General features: G+C 35.8%; 1 protein-coding gene across 22 annotated transcripts in view; it reads left to right on the forward strand.

Moving 5' to 3' along the window:
- Window positions 1–19,214, forward strand: part of Dlg1 (discs large MAGUK scaffold protein 1) — a 202,381-nt gene that overhangs the window by 166,951 nt on the left and 16,216 nt on the right. For 5 of the 22 annotated variants that reach the window (XM_029544614.1, XM_029544619.1, XM_029544625.1 and 2 more), the window contains 5 exons: window positions 1,233–1,409; window positions 6,125–6,194; window positions 10,115–10,214; window positions 17,058–17,099; window positions 18,019–18,054. In XM_029544614.1, the coding sequence (XP_029400474.1) occupies window positions 1,233–1,409; window positions 6,125–6,194; window positions 10,115–10,214; window positions 17,058–17,099; window positions 18,019–18,054 (425 nt within the window). Of the gene's footprint in view, window positions 1–1,232; window positions 1,410–6,124; window positions 6,195–10,114; window positions 10,215–10,882; window positions 10,917–17,057; window positions 17,100–18,018; window positions 18,055–19,214 lie in introns of all 22 variants that reach the window. The other 17 variants (XM_029544618.1, XM_029544622.1, XM_021209527.2 and 14 more) reach the window with 7 other exon arrangements.

Raw genomic sequence — 19,214 nt, forward strand, 5'->3', positions numbered from 1 at the left:
TCAGTCCAGCCTTTTCTTGGATTTTTAAGAGAGTTTATTTGGACTTAAGAATTAAGTTTAAATATTATATGTTAATTAGCTAATTTCTTTTTAACAAATTTTGTAAAACTTTACATTTTACTGCTGTAAATTAAATTAATACAATATCTTTTTAAAATAACCTGGCAATTTGTATTTAATTTTCATTGATAATGACTTTCAAACTAATGTTATTTCACATTTGCAAACAAGTGGAAGGAGTAATTAGCTGGCAGAGTATCACTATATTGATACCAACTTATATACTTGCATATCTAGCTAGTTAATCTATGGATGGCAGGTTTTTTCCTAAATATCTAATCAAAGTAGATAATAATATTTACACTTTATTTTTTAGACTATATAATTTCTCATTTACAAATCTAATATAGTTTGTTATAGTTAATGAAATTTGGGGATGCCAACTTTTTTATTTTTATTCTTTATTGTGAGATGGAGTGTCACTGTTCCCAAAGCTCACCCAGGACTACTAGACTCAAGCAGTCCTCCTTGGTAGCTGCAAGTACAGATGTAACCCAGTGTACCCAGAGATTTTTTTTAAATTTCCCTTACCCACTTTACTAAACCTAATGGAACAGCTCTACAGTGTGTCAGTTTTAGCCCCATCTAATAGGAGAGAAAAAGCAGAAGGAAGCCAAAGAAACTGTCAGAGTAAAGCAGAGGGCAGCATACCAGGAAGTGCTGGGTCCAGCACTGAGACCACCCTCTAAAGCCCTCTGTGTCACTGTCCAGTAGAAGCCATGAGTGAATCACGTGTGTCAGTTTCATTTCCTAGACAACACAGTAAGAAAGCACTAAGATAAGAAGCCAGACATCCTAGCACCGAGGAGGATGAGTCAAGAAGACTGAGGTTGGGGACCGTGGCAGTTCATACACATACTCATATTCAGTACAGCAATTTCCAGTCCAAATAACCCAGCATGCAGTCTATCCTAAAACACTGAAAGCAATAAATAATAGACTTAGTTTCCATTACAGAGTGATTTCTGTGATTTCTTTGTTGTTGTGTTGTTGTTGTTGTTGTTGTTGTTGTTGTTACTATCGTATATATAATGTAAAATCAAGCCTAACCTTTTTATACTATACTAATAACTTCTCTATACAAATTATATGTACTTCTGCAATCCCATGAATTTTTAAAATTGATTAATACCACAATAACAACTGGTTATGAACTTTTTTCTTGAGTCTAGAGCCCTTTTTGATTATGACAAGACTAAAGACAGTGGACTTCCCAGTCAAGGATTGAACTTCAGATTTGGAGATATTCTCCATGTTATCAATGCTTCTGATGATGAGTGGTGGCAAGCCAGACAGGTCACCCCAGATGGAGAGAGTGACGAAGTTGGAGTGATTCCTAGTAAACGCAGGTAAATGGTTTTTCTTACTACTTCAAAGTAGGGCATTAATAAATAATTGTTTACTTGACATTTCTTTTACTGTGCTGTGAAGAAACATTATGCTTAGTGAAGGTAGCCAGATACAGAAAGTCAAGTGCTGTGTTTCACTTCTGTGAAATATAAAATATTCTAGAGGTTACTGGAGGTTACAAGAGAGGAATAGGTGGAAGAGAAATGGGAAGATGTTGGTCAGGAGATAAGGTAGTTTCCGTTATAAAAGAATAAATTCCAGAATGCTACTGTGATGAGCCATGGTAACAAGACTGAAATGTGTACTTCAGTGAAATTTGCTGAGAAAGTAGAGCCTAAGTTTTTCACCATCAAAAGAATGTTTTAAAAGTAATTGCGTGAGAGGTTATTGAGGTGTGTTAAATTAGCATGATTTATAGCAGTTGTTTTACCTATTCATATCAATATGTGTAACAAATCAAACTATAGGGGGGTGAGAGAGAGAGAGAGAGAGAGAGAGAGAGAGAGAGAGAGAGAGAGAGAAGGCTCACATGTGCATGGCACACGTGTAGCAGTCAGGGCAAGCTTAGCTGTCAGTCCTTGTCTTCCACTCTGCAGCAGGATCTCTTGTTTATACTGCTTATATCGTGCTAGCTAGTCCTGTGAGCTTTCAGAGATCCTCCTGTCTCCATATCACCATAGGATCACTGCAGGGATTGCAAATATACAGAACCTTTTCTTGTTTTATGTTGATTCTGAGGATCTGAGTTGTGCATTAGACATTTTTTCACCTTGGTTTTTGAGACATAGTGTTGCTGTGTCTCCCAGGCTTACTTTGAATTCTCAGTACCCTTCTATCTGAGCCTTCCAAATGCCAGGTACGCAGGTATGCATTACTATACTTAAATAGACACAATTTTAAAATGCTTTGAGCTCCATGATTAATGAATTCAAATGTTAAGAAAGGTGAATAAATGGATTAATATCTTTTCTTGAATAGCGATTCTATGCTTTGTTTTCCATGGTGTGATTCATTGCCATTTAATTCTGTCACATTTAAATGTAACCAGTGGAGATTCTGGTGAGGTAGCATACTCACTCTGTGAGTTCCAAGCAAGTCTAGGCTACATCCTGACATACTCTGCCTCAGACAGACAGAAAGGCGACCAATGAGAGAGCTAGAAAATACACTGCCACCAAATTACCTTTAGGGGGCCGGAGAGATGGTTCAGCAGGTAAGAGCAATGGTTACTCTTCTGGAGGACTAGGTTTGATTTCCCAACATGCATGAGGCCAGGGTTCAATCCCTAGGGCTGGAAAAAACATTTAATAGGAAGAAGAGGAGGAGAAAGGAAAATCTTGTAGTCTTCCTGTCTTTTTATTTCATTAACCAGACTTAATGTCAGGGTAGCTAGCAAACATGGTATCCTTGCTGGTTACCATCAAGTTCATTGATGAGTTGGATTTATGCTTCTTTTAATTGAAAAATACCCCAAATCATATCTGTCTCTCTTATGTAGCACAAACAGATAGAAATACTTTATTTTATTTGCAGTATTAAGAATTGAACCACCAGGGCTTTGTGCATGCTATACAACCATTCTATCACTGAACTACATCTTAAGCCCAAGAACAATATTAAAGTATTGCCAGGATTTGTAATTACTGGTTGGAGGGTTATAACTATTGTTAGCTAGAGCTATATACTTAGCAAGATCCATCTGTTGTATAATCATATGTTTGATGGAAAATGTAATTTTAGGAGTGCAGCCTTTGCCATTCTTCTTTCCTATATTAGAATATAGTATGCTTTGATTCAGAAACCCCTCTCTGCCTTCTTGATTCAGTAGAAACCTCACAGCTTAAATATCAGAGTTACAGCTCCTAGACGTTGTCCTTTGGAGCCTCATACCTTACAAAGGCTTTACATGTGCCTCAACCAGAAAGAAACATGCTGACTTGGATGGGAAAAAAGTGAACACAGGGGATACATCTTGAAGTGTCTATCCATCCTCTGGTTCATAAATAGTGCTATAGAATATTATGTTTCTACCATAAAATACAGTAGGAAGACACAACACATTTGCCATTTTATTTAGATGTAAGATAGAGTGGTTTTTTTATTTATACACACTTAGATGAAGAAGCTTTCGTTAAACCATCTTTCCTATGGAAAACAGAGCATAAAATACAGCCTTCAGCTGCTCTGCTCAGGGCCTGGGTTTCCCCTTGGCCAAAAGGTGTGGGTAGGTGATGGGGAAGCTCCCTCCCATTATCCTCCTGCCACTTGATGTCACCATACCCTTTCATCATTTTTTTGCCCCCCCCACACACACACAAAAAAAAAAATCTTCAAAATCTTCATATTTACACTGCACTCTTTTTGACCCCTGATAGCACCAATTCCACATGCACATTCTTTCTGTTTCTCAAAAGCATGGCACTAAGAGGGCTCATCAAGTGACAATCTAGGCTAATGCCCAGCCTTTTCTGCACATTAAAGAAAGGGATGGCATCCTTCCACAGTGCCATGGACGGCTCTGGACACAGTTCATAACCACCAGCTTCACGGAGATTCAGGAACCTTTATTTTTTTCTTGAATGTTTTTAAAATTTATGTTTTCTTAAGTAAAACTGTCTTTTATCCAGAAATCTAATACCATGAAGAGTTACAATTCTCACACGTCTTGATTTTATTTCAGGAATAGCAGTTACAAATGCTATCTATTTACTGAATAAAAGAAGGATTAGAGGGCTGGTGAGATGGCTCAATAGGTAAGAGCACCAGACTGCTCTTCCAAAGGTCCGGAGTTCAAATCCCAGCAACCACATGGTGGCTCATAACCATCTGTAACAAGATCTGACTCCCTCTTCTGGAGTGTCTGAAGACAGCTACAGTGTACTTACATATAATAAATAAANAAANNTTTAAAAAAAAAAAAAAAAAAGAAGGATTAGAAAAGTCCATTTTTGAATGGTAAATGTTTATTTAATTAATTCTAGGTTAGTGGTACCCTCAGTAAGTACTGGAACAAGTTTACAAATTACTCATGCCATAGACTCCCAAGTATTCTTCTGGAGTCGTGAAGAACATAGGGCTTTGATCTATGAGTGTTAAGATTCTCTTGAACCCATAATAAAACATTAGCTAGGTAGTTTTCATAGACCGTTCTGCTAGTTTACCTGCAATATGCTATCATATTTAAAAGCTGTAATTTCAAGGTTTATAAAAAGTTTCATTTATGTGAAACCACATTTGCATGATTTAAATTGATGTCACTGTATCTAAAGTTTTGGGGATTTTTTTAATGTGCATATTTGTGTAGGAGACCCTTTTATTGTTTGTTTGAGAAACAGGACTATAGCCCAACCTAGCTAGAACTCACTCTTTCACACAGACTGACTTCAAACTCACAATAATCCTCCTGCCTCAGCTTCTTACATAAAGAGATTATGGGAATGATCCTACATGCTCAATATATAGATAAAAGAAAATTCAAAATTCAACATTTTTTAAAGTCCTTCTGGCATCTGTTAACCTGTTCCCAGAGTTACCTTTCACCCTCAAAGACATAAGGAAGGTCACCTGTTGTTCTCCCTTCCAAAATACTTTTCAACTCTGACTTTACTGTATCTTTATACATATAGATTATTGGAATTAAACTTTTTTTTCACACGGTTTTATATTTTAGAGCTACAGAACAGTACAAAAATTTTCAAGATAATACAATATACATCCAAATTATTGTGTTTTGCTACATTTACTTTCTCCCTCAAGCTTTATTTTCATCATATATTTCTGTGCTAAGCTAGTATTTAAAAGAATAAAAAGAAGGAATCCTGGAAACTGACTAAAGTCAGAAGTGATGTCTGACTTTTCGGTGTAATTATGGAACTGAGTGCATGTAAGTGTGTACTTGTATACTGTGGTTTGGTACTTAAGAGGTTTCTTCACAGTAAAATAGCTTTATCTGCAAGTTTGAGGAATTTTAGAATAAGTGGTCAAACAAGGCTCTTAATTATATAGGATTTACTAAGGAGTGGTGGGGTAGCTTGGTCTGAAAAGTGTCACACAAGTGTCACACCCACATAAAAATGTCAGGTTCCGGACAGTACATACCAGGAATTCCAACAGACAGGACAATCTCTGGAGTGTGCTTAGCCAAATTGGTAAACTGTAGACTTAGTGGGAAACCTGCCTCAAAAAAGTAGGATGAGAGCTGAAGAGATGGCTCAGTTGTTAAGAGCATGTATTGTAGAGAACCCAAGTTTGATTCCCAACATCTAAGTCATGTATGCTTATGACTTTAGTTCCCAGAGGATCCAACTCTTCTATCTTTCCTGAGTACCTACACATTTGTCCTTTCTTAAACACAGATATGCATACGTGCATATATACATACTAAATGTATTTTTAGTGGTAAGGAGCAAGTAAGGAAGACATCTAACATTGACCTTTAACTTCCACATATACATGTATACATAAAAATCTTTAAGAGAAAAATATTATAACCAGGAGTAGTAATGTAGACCTAGAAATTCCAACTACTCAGAAGGTTTTGAATCAACATTTTCACATCAGTCTTGGACACATCGTAAAACTCCAACTTAAAAACCAAAGAAAAAAATTCTAGAAATCAGGACTCAGTGCTAGAAAATAAGTCTAATATATATATGGCTTAGGATTCAGTCTCCAGTAACAAAGACAGTAACAAAGACCTTCTGTACTTTGACAGAGTTGAGAAGAAAGAACGCGCCCGATTAAAAACAGTCAAATTCAATTCTAAAACAAGAGGAGATAAAGGGGTGAGTATACAAAATCTTGTACATTTCCATCATTTTTATTTTTTGGCTCTATTGTTAAGATGAGAAGACTTACCGTAAGAATTAACTGTGAACAGCTCTTGCCACAGATTAGAGTAGTAGTAATCTCTCACTATAAAGTACCTATTCTGCAGGCCTTTTCAGATTATGTCATTTGATAGATTCTTGTAACTTTTGATCAGTATTGTTTTTATAAATGATACGAATTTAGCTTTTAGTGGTTTAACTAGACTGTGTTAGTTGAGTTGATGATGCACACTTATAATCCCATAGAGAAACAGGCAGGCAACAAGCATCTTGTCATTGCATGTATTATGCAACAGCTAGTTTAACGGTTCTTTTATACTATACTTCCATTAAATATTATTACCTGCTGGGCATGGTGGCACATGGCAGTTAGGAGGCAGAGGCAGACAGATTTCTGTGAGCTTTAGGCCAGCCTGCTCTGCGTAGTGAATCTCAGGTTATCGAGGGTTTCATAGGAAGACCCCGTCATTAAAGAGGGCTCGGTGTTGGGGGGGGTGTTTTTTTAATTTAAGTCATGGTGTAAATTTACAAGTTATTACAGGTGAAGCCATATAGAGAAGTCTTTGCTCTATATCCCCTTCATCCCTTAATCAATTTCTTACTAGAATCCAATTTTTGATGTGAAGATTATCACAAAGCTATAATCTGGGAATAAAGAAACTCAAAAGAAGCTGTATACATAGTGGGGAAATGTATAAAATTTCTTAAATATTTAGATGCTTATTTTTCCATTTAGTTTAAAACTGTTTGGATGTGTGAAAATATAGCATGCTGATAGATGAGTAAGATAGTACAGATTTCAGTTATACTATATACACAATTCCTCATTACCCATAACCTCCTACAGTGAAAGAACTTTCACACAAGCTGCATTGAAATACTTTTCATAATGTTTATATCTTTGGGTTTGTTTGTTTTTTATCTGAAGCAAATTTTATAAGCTTTTCATTAAACTTGAAATAAACAGATGTTTACAGCAAGTTGCTTCTGTACACTACCATCACTGGGCATCAGACATCACCAGGCACTCAGTGCTTACAGCTTTACTATGTTAAAGAAATTACATCTGGATAAGTTTTATATAATTCAATTTTTGAAAGTGATAAATTTCTATAAAGTTCAGAATCATAATTGCATCTTATAACCTGAAGCAATATTTAAGTTAAAAGTTTTTATTGGAAGAAAAATCCCAAGTAAATACTCAGGATACTAAATAACTTAGTGTTTTCTGTACTTGTTTTATATGTATTTAAAAAGAAGTCAGTACAGTAAGCTATCAAGGAATTAAAAAGGAGGATGCATGTTTTAACTTTCATTCTTTGAGAAGTTAACTTAATTAACGACATTTAAATCTTAGTCTTTGTTGACTGTAACCAGCTTTGTACATAGTCCTGTGTTCTAACACAGCACCAGAAGTATGCATGGTACTGAGTGGGGTAAAAAATACGCTTGCCATTGATACAGAACTGCATTTCTTTCTATAATATTTTCCCTTCCTCCTTTCCTTTCCATACGTAATGATCTGCAATTTTTTTTCAATACTGACCTTTAACATTTCAGTTCCTCATTAACATTTTTTGCACTCATTTGGCTATTTTTTAAATGCTACATTTGGAAATTATATATCTATATTTTTAATATACCTATCATGAATTTGTGGCGTTGTATCATTTCTTATGTTTATTGCAACATGACAATGATATTTAAAAAATTAAATAATTTCTATTGAAATTACAAAAAAACTGAAGGTTTTTCTTCATATCTCTTCAGTTTTGTATTTTCCATACACTTTTTTAATTATTTGCTTAAGCTACTTATATTTGCACTTTTAATAAGTTCTTCACCTGGGTGATATTAAATTAGTATAATTAATATATTTCTTAACTAACACACATCTTTCTATCCTGTATTACAGTGTCCTTGAGATATCTCTTTTTGACTAACTGGAAAGATAACAAAAATCAAAACATTTTAAACTACATGTTTCTTTGGTTGTGTGCTAGGAAACTGACTCTGACCACTATATATGCAGTAAACGGGGTAAATAACCTTTTTTAAAAAAATAAAAATCAATTTTATTAAAAACCGCAAGCTCAAGCCAGCGAGAGAAGAGAGAAAGATTACCTTTTTTTTTCCCGCTAAAACTTAAATTTTCTTTCTAAAATTTAGCCTCAAGCAAGTACTTTTAATCACATGATGCTACTTGACAGCTTATAAAATAACTGCCCAACCAAACTTTTTGCAGCCCTACTCCTCACAACAGCAGTTGTAGCTCCTGCTTAAGAGTTCTCTTTTCTCTAGTTCCTTCTGACCTTCATGTTCTAAGATAATTTGTCCGGTTTATGAATTTACTCATCTAACTTCACTTATAATGATCCCTAAGTGTTCTCACCATAGGAATATAAACAAGGACACACATACAGACTGATGTTCACAGGCTTCCAGTGATACACAGTAATGCCCGCTCAACTGAGTAACATGCACTTCAAGACTATAGTGAGTGCCTGAAGCCATGGATGGGACAAAACCTATATGTACTGCATTTTCTTATAGATGCATGTCTGTGACAAATGTAATTTACAAAGTAGCACAGGAAATTAATAATAACACAATAATTATAACAATAGAATATAATACAATAGCCATTATTGCTACTCTTGCTTTAGTGCATTAAATAAAATGTTTACTTTAACATAAACACATTGATACTAAGATAGTCAGTCTGATAACAGAGATGGCTACCCAGTGACTCCTGAGTCAGTAGGGTATACAAAGCAGATTCACTGGCAGAAAGGTAATTCACATCCAGTGTAGCATAAGATTTATCATGATATTCATATCAAGTTTTTAAAAAGTATGCAGCTTAAGACTTGGGAGTTGTGTATTTCTGAAGTAGTCCACTCTATTTCCAAACCAGACTGACCAACAGAGCCTGAAACCCTGGGAAGTAAATGGGGGGGTGGTAAAGGACTGGAGTAGCATCTTCGGACACAGCTCAGCTGGAAAAATCAAAACAGAATTTGTCTTTGGGGCTAGTGGTGTGGCTTATTGATGAATTACTTGCCATCCGTAGCACTGCCTCCCAAAAACTCTTCATATGTCCCCACTCCAGATAACTGGTTTTAATGTCACTGGTGGGTAAGGTCATTTCCACTAAGAAAGTCCAGAACAGAAGAATTGCTTGGGGGCTCTTCCTCTGCAATAAATGTCATTGTCCTTCGTGCCTCACGAACTCCAGTCAGTGACTGCACAAATGTCTTTCCACCTGTATGTCACAGAGTTCAGCACTTACCTTTTTCTCTGAAGAGAAAAAAAGCAATTTTTTAATTAGGAACATCCTCATAATTATTTAGGTTTGCTTTGTTAATGTTGGCTATCGTGTTAACTCATTGTAGCCACAAAAAAATGCATAAAAGAAAATATATAATTAGGACAAAGTAAAATCTAGATTGCTACTTAATACATGAAGATAATTGAGCAGCAATGTAACACTAAAAATAATGTGATATCACGTATCTAGTACTGTACCTTGGAAATTTCCTAGAAAAATACATAGTCATAAAAATAAATATTAGCTTGGTTTATACTACGATAATCTGATTAACCCTTTTTAACATTTTTTTGTCAAGTAGCATTTATTCTTTAAGATAAAGCTGAATGTGCTCTAAAATTTTAATATTTACCATTTACAAAATAATGCAATTATAAAACCTTATACAAAATTAGAAATCCATTTTTCATGTGAACAGTCTAAAATTGATGCAGACTGCATGCAGACTGTGGTCCCGGGAGTCAGCCTCCATAGCTGCTGGGCTGGGCTTTTGTGCACACAGAAGTAGACACCCCTTTGTTTTGCCCCTCCTTCTCTTCTTCAGCAGTCATTCAATGACAAGCGTAAAAAGAACCTCTTTTCCCGAAAATTCCCCTTCTACAAGAACAAGGACCAGAGTGAGCAGGAAACGAGTGATGCTGACCGTAAGTATGTGGATCCATTGGTCAACTGATAATAGAACATAGAGGGACCTACTGCCCTGCAGTTGGCTGTTACCATGGAGACAGTTTCAAGAGCTGCAACAGGTTACTGATTTTCTTCACCAGGGAAATTTAATACACACAAATTAATTTGTATGCCAGTCTTAACTTTGCTGGCACCTAGGAATTCTTGAACCACATCTTACCTATTTATAACATATAAAAATAAATATAATTCTTTGAAGTGTTCATATAAGAAGCACTTAACATTTACATATTCAAAGAGTATTTCTGAGGAAAAAAATGAAGGTACCTGATTTGAAGATACAGTACTGCCAGTTTCTGATACTAGATCATCTAGAATCATTCCATTTTATCTTGTTTCATCATTAAATATAGAAAACATAAATTTTACCTGTAAAATGGCCTGAAATTTTGCCTTTCTTTTCTAATTAACCTCTAAGCTCCAGTTTTCATCCTTTGTGTTAATAACATTTAGTTGGTAGCTTATTCTAAACTTTGAAAAATCTACAAGTGTGCTTTGTAAGCTGTGTGTACCTGTAATGGTCTTGGAACTGTCTCTTATAGTAGCACCAATTCTATGCATCACTGACAACTATTTTCTTTGATTATCTTTTTATTGCTTGCTCTCTGGGGACTACTCTCTACAGGAGATCCCTGACGACATGGGATCAAAAGGCCTGAGTAAGTGATCAAAATACTCCCAAGTTATTTTTTTAACCTCCTACCTTATTCAGGGACATTTGGAGGTTCACAGTAGTGCCTTTCTGGCATGAGGAGGTGTGGGCTTTAGATGGTTTTAGGCTTTCCATGTTTATAACAAGCTTGGGATTTTTACTTCTATGATACAATTTTTGTTTTCTTGTGTTCCCTTTTTAACATGCCACTTGAGAAACTCAGTTATATTTTGAATTTCATAATTTTCCTGGTAATTACTTTTTCTAGAAAATTTTTAAGTATAGGCTTTTTTTTTTTAAGTTTTTTTAAATACTATCACTTGCCCATCATACTAGAATATAGATAGACATGTACAGCTTTGGAGTTTTGTGTCTCTCTTTTAAAAACAAGTTTAGGGCTGGTGAGATGGCTCAGTGGGTAAGAGCACCCGACTGCTCTTCCGAAGGTCCTGAGTTCAAATCCCAGCAACCACATGGTGGCTCANAACCATCCGTAACAAGATCTGACGCCCTCTTCTGGAGNGTCTGAAGACAGCTACAGTGTACTTACATATAATAAATAAATAAATCTTTAAAAAAAAAAAAAAAAAAAAAAAACAAGTTTAAATCACTACAGTTATGCGTTAGGAAGCCCTTGCTTAAATGTGAAAGTATAAGGTGTTCAAGCAGCACTCTAGAGGAAATGGGAGATCCTCTTCAGTTGTAAGCAGCATTTTAGAGCACACTGGAATTAAGCATCTCTCCCTTCGCCACGAGGTTGTTTATTTGGATTTGTTGTCCCTGATTTTGCTGTCCATAACTTTCAACTAACTGACTATCATCATATAAAGATTAGTAGATTCTGATATGTAGACGGAATCTAATAAATAATTGAGTAAGGGCCAAGCATGGTGACAGGTGCCTGGAACCTGTCACTGACATCAAGAGTGGGAGGCCAGCCTGTTCTGCAGAGTGAGATGCTGTTTTAAATTGTAGTATTTTCAAATTGCTTAAATATGAAAAGTTATTGCATATTACTAAGTTAATTTAGGTGAGTTCTACTCATAAAAATAAACATTCAGGCTAAATTTTTTTTGTTGCATTGTCTATTTCATTTAAATTACTAAACATTTTGAAAACTTTCTTGTAGTAACTAGTTAACCTTCCAAGAAGTTTATCATTAAATAATAAATATTAAAATTTTTAGGTAGATACTTTTACTTCGATCTTAACAAGTAGGTTTGCATCAAGTTGAAGAGAGTGAACTTGATATAAAGAACCTCCCCTGGGCAGGCTTGACTCTGGGCAAGCTCTTTTCTTTTTGTGTTTGTTTGTGTGTTGTTAGTTGGGTGGGTAGGGAGATGGAAAGGGTCTGAGAGGACTTGAAGCAAAGGGAGAACATGATCAAAATATATTGTATACAAAGTTTTTAATTAAAGAATACAATTGGTAGTACCCACAGATTTCCTATCACTAGCAGCAGCTTTTTTTAATGCTTTACACTTTGGAAAAATTATCAGTGAAAACCTTCAATAACTAGAAAATATCCTCAACAGTTTACCAGTGCTCTGGGATTTATCTTCAGGTTGATATGTTTTAGAGATTATATAAATCAGCTTGGAATTTTTGAATCTTATTGACACTGCTGTATATAATTATGAATCCCATATTTTATAGTTATATATGATTATACTTTGCCCTGTGTCTCTAGTTGGAAATAGAAACATTCTTAAGGAAAATTTGTGAAAAATAAATATTACCAGGCAGTGTCACTTGGGGAAAGATTTAATTTTCTACACAGTGTATTATAATTCACTGAATTATGACTACCTGCTTCATTTCACAGGAATTGAAAAAAATTATTAACTTGGCAACCTAAAGGTCAAAGTTTTATTCAGAAAATATTGAAGAAGCAGAAAAATACTAGTAGAATTCTAAATTGGGTATGAAGGAGGTTATCACATAAAACAAACACATAAGGCATTACAGGGTGCTTGTTATTATAGAGGAAGTAGTAGAAGAAGGGTACATCAGGACATTACTTATTACTTCATTAGTGTATATATGCTGAGTCAAAATAAGACTCAAGGTGATATAATTCAATTAAGACGTAGTCAGGATGCTCAGAAGTGAAGTGATAACACACAGTTTAAAAACACATTTGTTTTCCATTTTTACAATTTCCAATTTTATAAAAACCTCAAAAACATCCTCAGATAGCCACATAGGTTTCTTGTATCTGTTTACTTTCTTCTTGTTTTAAACACTTATATAAGCAGAATTGTGCAAAGCTCCTCAAGTACCAAAGCCACACTTGCTTTTACTTGTGTTGTTACAAGTAAGATATCAAATAGTTGCTTGAGGTTGGCAATGTAGCATTTGGAGGGAATAAAGAAAATAAACATGCATACCCTACCAGGAAGGAAATGTTTGAGAAGAAAGCTAAAATGTGATTACATTTGAAATAATTGTGTTCACCAAGCATCTTAAAAATAGAAGAGGTGAGAAAGAAGAGGTGGTGGGGAAGAGGGAAAATTTAGAAAATACTCTTTTCCTAAAGTAAGAGGGTCAATGGGGGGTCTTCAATTTTCATCCAAGGTACCTCACACACAGCCCTAGACCTGGAATAATATATCTGCCTCAAGTACAGGTTTCTTATGAGTCAGTAAGAATCAGGCTGTCCACCAGAGAACTGCACAAGGGATAATACAAGTATGCTGCCTTTCTGTTACAACAACAAAACACAACAACCTGAGGTAGTCAGCTTATAAAGACAGACGTTCATTTGATTCAGTTTGCAGTTCTGCCCATGATCACTTGGCCCTGTTTGGAAGGTTTGTGGTGAGGCAGCACATCATTGTACAATGAGTAGTTCAGCGAGATGCTCACCTCTTAGTGCCAGAAAGTATTGAAAAGGCCTGGGAAAGGCAAGGGTCCTCTTAAAGATCACACCCTCAGTGACCTAAAGCTGCCCCCTAGGCTGCACTTACATATCTACTGCCTTCTGATGGTACCAACCTGGAGCCAGGTCCTTAGTTATGAACCTTTGGGAAAAGACACAGTGCAGCCCTTAGCACAGCTGTTCTCATAAAATAAGCAGATACGACAAGTGTGTGTGTGTACTCGGGAAATACTATTTCCCCAGTAGTCAGCTTATGCAAAGTAATGTGGCTTACCTTTTCCTGGAGACACATTTGTGATGTAAGCATTCCATAGAGTAGCTTTTTAATGTACTATGATTGCAACTATAAATTAATGCATCTTTTCTCAAAAAGAATTCTCCTTTGACTCATTAAATCCATTTCAAGGAGATTATCCTCAGTATATAATTGGAGATAGAGATAAATTTTATTATTCTTTAGAAGTAAAAGGGGAAAAAAAAGGATTGAAGCCACTCTAGAGTCTTAATTTGAAAATGGTTAATGGGACAGTTTATCCGTATAGTATTGTATGGCAGTTGCAAGTCCTATTAAGAACCAGGCCTGGTGGCTCACGTCTGTAATCTAGCACTGGAAAGACAGAGGAAGCTGGAGGTCACAAGCCTGAGGTCAGCCCGGCCAACACAAGTGACATGGAAAATGCTCACAATACAAACAGAAAATTAAAATGCAGCTACACATTTTCAGATATGCAAACAAAATGTGCTTGGCACTTTAAAATAATGTTGTTTTGAATATTCTTGTACATATCTTTTAATATTCAGATATATGGCTTTCTTTGAAGAAATATGTAGGAAGGGGAAAAATTTTTAGGTCATGCATATATATTTGGTGAGCTTTACAAAACTGGCTCTCCATATGCATGGTTTCCATATCTGTGAATTGAATCAACTACAGATTGAAAATATTTGAGGAGAAAAGTCCAGATATTTGCAAAGCATAAAACTTGTATTTGCCACATACGCAAAGCACTGCAATAAATAAACAGACATGAGGTAATGGTATCTCCTGCAGCGTCCTGCATTTCACAGAATCTCAGGCTTTCCATAACACTTTTATTTACCACTATTCACTTCACAGCCTCAGTGGTATACTGAGTTGGTTTTAATTCCCTTCTCATTCTCTGAACAACACTGTAGCCATTATTTGCACTGTATTGGGTATTATAGACTCAAAACAAATAAGATCAAAGTATACGGGGAGCCAACTGTGGTGCTCTGCCTACCTACAGTCCCAGCATCTGGGATGTTAGGCTCTGGGAAAAGGAGTTTAAGGACAGACCAGGCTGCCTGTTCCAGGACAGTCTGGACTACACGAGGCCCTGTCTAGGAAGGAAAGGAGGAGAGCAGGAAATAGATGCAAATCCTACAAGTATCATGAAGGGATATTCACATCTTACACTCTAGGGATCACTGTTCTGGCAGTTAATTTCCAGAATGTTTTTTTACCCACATGCCTAACTGCAGTAGATGGCTGCTTGATATCCTTGCCTTGCCTTGGCGTGCCTAGTTTTGTTGTGTTGGAAGTAAATTTAAACACCTTTTAATCTATGTATTAGCTTTGTAACTTTCTTTGATAAATTATGTTCAAGTTTTTGTTTTTTTTCTGTCAGATATAGGGCTTGGACTTAACATGCAAGTGCTTCTTCATACGTGTTAAGCAAGTGCGGTACCACTGAGCAGCTATAACTGCAGCCCCAACACATCAGTGTTAGAGGATGGGCACTTTACGTTTCTTGTTAGTTCAAGCAAAACCAGTGACTATCCTAGTCTAAGGCCCACCCTCTGAGTAGCAAGGTTTCATTATAGAGGAACCACAAACAGAAAATGTAAAGGACCCACAGAAGTTTATTACAGTGTACATTTTGGCAGTTTTAAAGAGCTCAAGACGAGTAGGTAAAATACAAAAGACTGAATAGTAACATTTTATTCTATACTATGTCAGAGGTATTGAATGGTAGAATAGTAATGCAGTATTCATTTACCTGCTTCACAATCACCAGCTCAGCATTAGTAAGTTTTGTCTCTTAGTACCCACTTATTCTCATCCTGCAGATAACTAATTTTTAACGCCAACCCTAATACAGCCTTTAGAAGTTTTTGTTTTTGTGGCGTTTGTCAGACGTGGCTGGACTTAACCAGTCAGAGAGCTCCAGGCTTAGTGAAGAGTAAGATGGGAGCTCGCAGAAAAGACGCCTGCTGCTGGCCTTTTGTGCGCACGTGCACACAGTTTTTTAGAGAATTACATCTTTTTCTTCTGCTGGTTAAAATCAACAGGTTTATTTCTCACTCTCATGAGGTCTGCTCTACCTTCCAGCAGAGCTGTCGATTTCCAGAACAGGCGCAGCTGACCTTAGCCTCAAACACTGTCCTCCCTGAAATGCTGCTCTTCTCTCTCCCTAACAGAAAACGGGGCTTCCCTCTGTCCCTAAAGTTTTCCTTTTCTTTTTTTCTGAATAAAATTTTTGCTTTTTTCTGCAAGGAAGATATTTATTGAGAGATGAGTGAATGCCTGTTACTTACAAGTGATCAAGTTATAAAATGGGGCCACTTTTAACTAGAGTTAGGTGGCTTTTTACTAATATTTGTTGGGGACGTTGTTTTGTTTTTGTTTTGCAAAGTAATCTTTTTTTTCAAAGGGGAGTTGCTAAGGACCACTGACCTATTAGAACATAGTCTCACTCAGCATCTCCAGTCCCCTTGTCATGACTTTTCTGAGACAGTTTGTCCTGGCTTATCATGACAGCTTTGGATGGCTTCTGAAACAGGTTTAAGAGGAAGATGCCCTGATAAAACCTGACCTGTTTGTAAATCACAAAAGCGCCTTTCCCTCAGGATCTGCTCAAATGGAGCTTGACCCCCTTTGGTACCAAATCTATTTTCTCTTTGGGGATTTTATTTGTATGTTTGGACTAATACAAGATTACATTGTATCTGTGCCATGTTCTACCTGGTTTTTTACTGAGAATTTTGTTCATAAACTACATTGGAAACAAGCCATTTTCTTTTACTACAGGTATTTTCTTATGACAGTTTATGTTAATTTAGTTGAATTTTTAACTTTCTTTATACAAAATCTAAAATGCTTTGTACAAATTCTGTGGGTATATTTGGTTTATATCTCAACATTTATAATACCACCTTGTTTAATTTTGATAATTTGCTTTTATCAGCTTTTAAGTTCATGACACTGTTTTTTCTTTTTTTATTTTCATTTTCCTTCAATTTCAGAGCATGTAACTTCTAATGCCAGCGATAGTGAAAGTAGTTACCGTAAGTGTTGCATGTTACTTGTTCTTTTGTTAAAAAGTAAAAATGTATACATGTTCCTGAGTAGCTTTTTCCTGAATGATATGCTCTAAAAACTAACAGATTCCTAAGATTGTTAACCAGGAAGAGCCAAGTACAGTAGACTTGAAAAGGGTAACCACCTGAAGGTTGAGTGTCTCTAACCCAAAGCCCAAAGTTTGTAACAACAATGCGATGATGGAAGGTTTTAGGTCTTAGAACATTTAATATTTCAAATGTTTCAGTTCAGAGTTGCTCAGCCAAGTGTGGCTGTGTAGATATTTTAAAATGCATTAAACTCTAAATATGAAACATTTTTGCTGTAAGCATTTTGGCTAAGGGGGCCTCAAATTCCACATACAGAAAGGTTAATTTCAAGGTTTAAATGAAAATAAACCCATTTACCAACTTATTTATGTATGCTATACTTAGTATGTGGATTTGTGTGCACCTTATAAAAAGTAAGTATCTCCTGCCGGGCGTGGTGGCGCACGCCTTTAATCCCAGCACTCGGGAGGCAGAGTTCTGAGTTCGAGGCCAGCCTGGTCTACAAAGTGAGTTCCAGGACAGCCAGGGCTACACAGAGAAACCCTGTCTCGAAAAAAAAAAAAAAAAAGTAAGTATCTGAACCGGAATAAACGTGTATTTATTTTCCTATTTTCTTTAGTAGTTTTGTTTTCTAACATAAGCACTAAAAGGATTAATTTATTTTTTTTTATTCTATGCAACCATTGCAAAAAAGCAATACTGTTTATACCCTTGATGTTTAATGTTATATTCTTTATATTAATTATATACAAAATGGGATATGGAAAGAGGGCAACGTATGTGAATATCAATTATAGCAACTTAAAAATTAAAACTGTTTTTTTTTAACTTTTTTTACTGCTGTCTAAAATGAAAGTAATCTTGATTACAGATGAATATGGCTGCTCAAAAGGTTAATAATCCTGTTACAAGTCCCAGATATTTCATGTTGACAATATATACTTTTAACCCTCATTCATTTGTTGCATATTTTTTTCTACATGATAGCTATGTGATTTGAGGAAGAAAAATGGGAAAATAATTTCTTTGATTTCAGCACTGTATTTGCTTACAACCAGAATCCACTCTAGATAGTTGGGTGGTAGTCTAGACTACAAAGAGGTCATGAAAGTATATACTGTCTTCTCACCGTTTGCATGAATTATTAAGTTGTGGAATATCCAACTGCATGTTTTTACAGTATGTAAACCATATTTTATATCCGTAATTTTTGTTTTGTTTTGTTTTTTGAGACACTAAGTGTAGCATTGGCTGTCCTGGAACTCTGTAGACCAGGCTGGTCTCAAACTTACAGAGATTTAACCTGCCTCTGCCTCCCAAGTGCTAGGATTAAAGGCGTGTACCACCATGCCTGGATAATACTACTAATTTAAACAAACAAACAAAATAAAAAAAAAACAGCTCATGAATTATCTGTTCTGTGATACTACAGTAATGAGATTGGAAGCAAGCACACACAGTGTCAAGCAAGTACAGGTGTGTGTGCCACTCTTACAGATGCTTGCACATGCGTAGTGATGTGCACGAATCATAACCCAGTTATAAGGCAGTAGAGTTGTTACAGATGTTCCAAATACCTTACCAGTTTTCATTGCTTTCATTCAATCACTGAATATTTTCTATAGTACGTGTTAAAAGTACAGTTTCAGTTATTTTCATGGTATTCAGATATAGTTGATAGGGTTTTTTTTCATTCATAATATTTCCAAAGTTCCTTTAACTTAAAATGCATTAACTTCTGAAGTGTTTTTGTGATCAAAACAAGATTATAAATAAATATAGCTTTAACTAAATATATACTCAGTTGGAACAAAAACAGTATCTTCAGCAACTTACTGGGTTTTTCTGATTTTGATTTTTTGGGTTTTTTTTTTTTTAGTTTTTTTGTTTGTTTGTTTGTTTGTTTGTTTGTTTGTTTAGTTTTTAAGAAGAGTCTCACTTCATGGTCCAGGTCAACCTCAAAATGCCAATCCCCCTGCCTGAGACTCAAGTGCTGGAATTTGGAAATATAGGCAAGCAGTCCCACATCCAGCCCTAGTACATATTTATACT

Source organism: Mus pahari, chromosome 12 (assembly GCF_900095145.1).
Source record: "Mus pahari chromosome 12, PAHARI_EIJ_v1.1, whole genome shotgun sequence".
In the NCBI taxonomy this organism is placed as follows: Eukaryota; Metazoa; Chordata; class Mammalia; order Rodentia; family Muridae; genus Mus; species Mus pahari.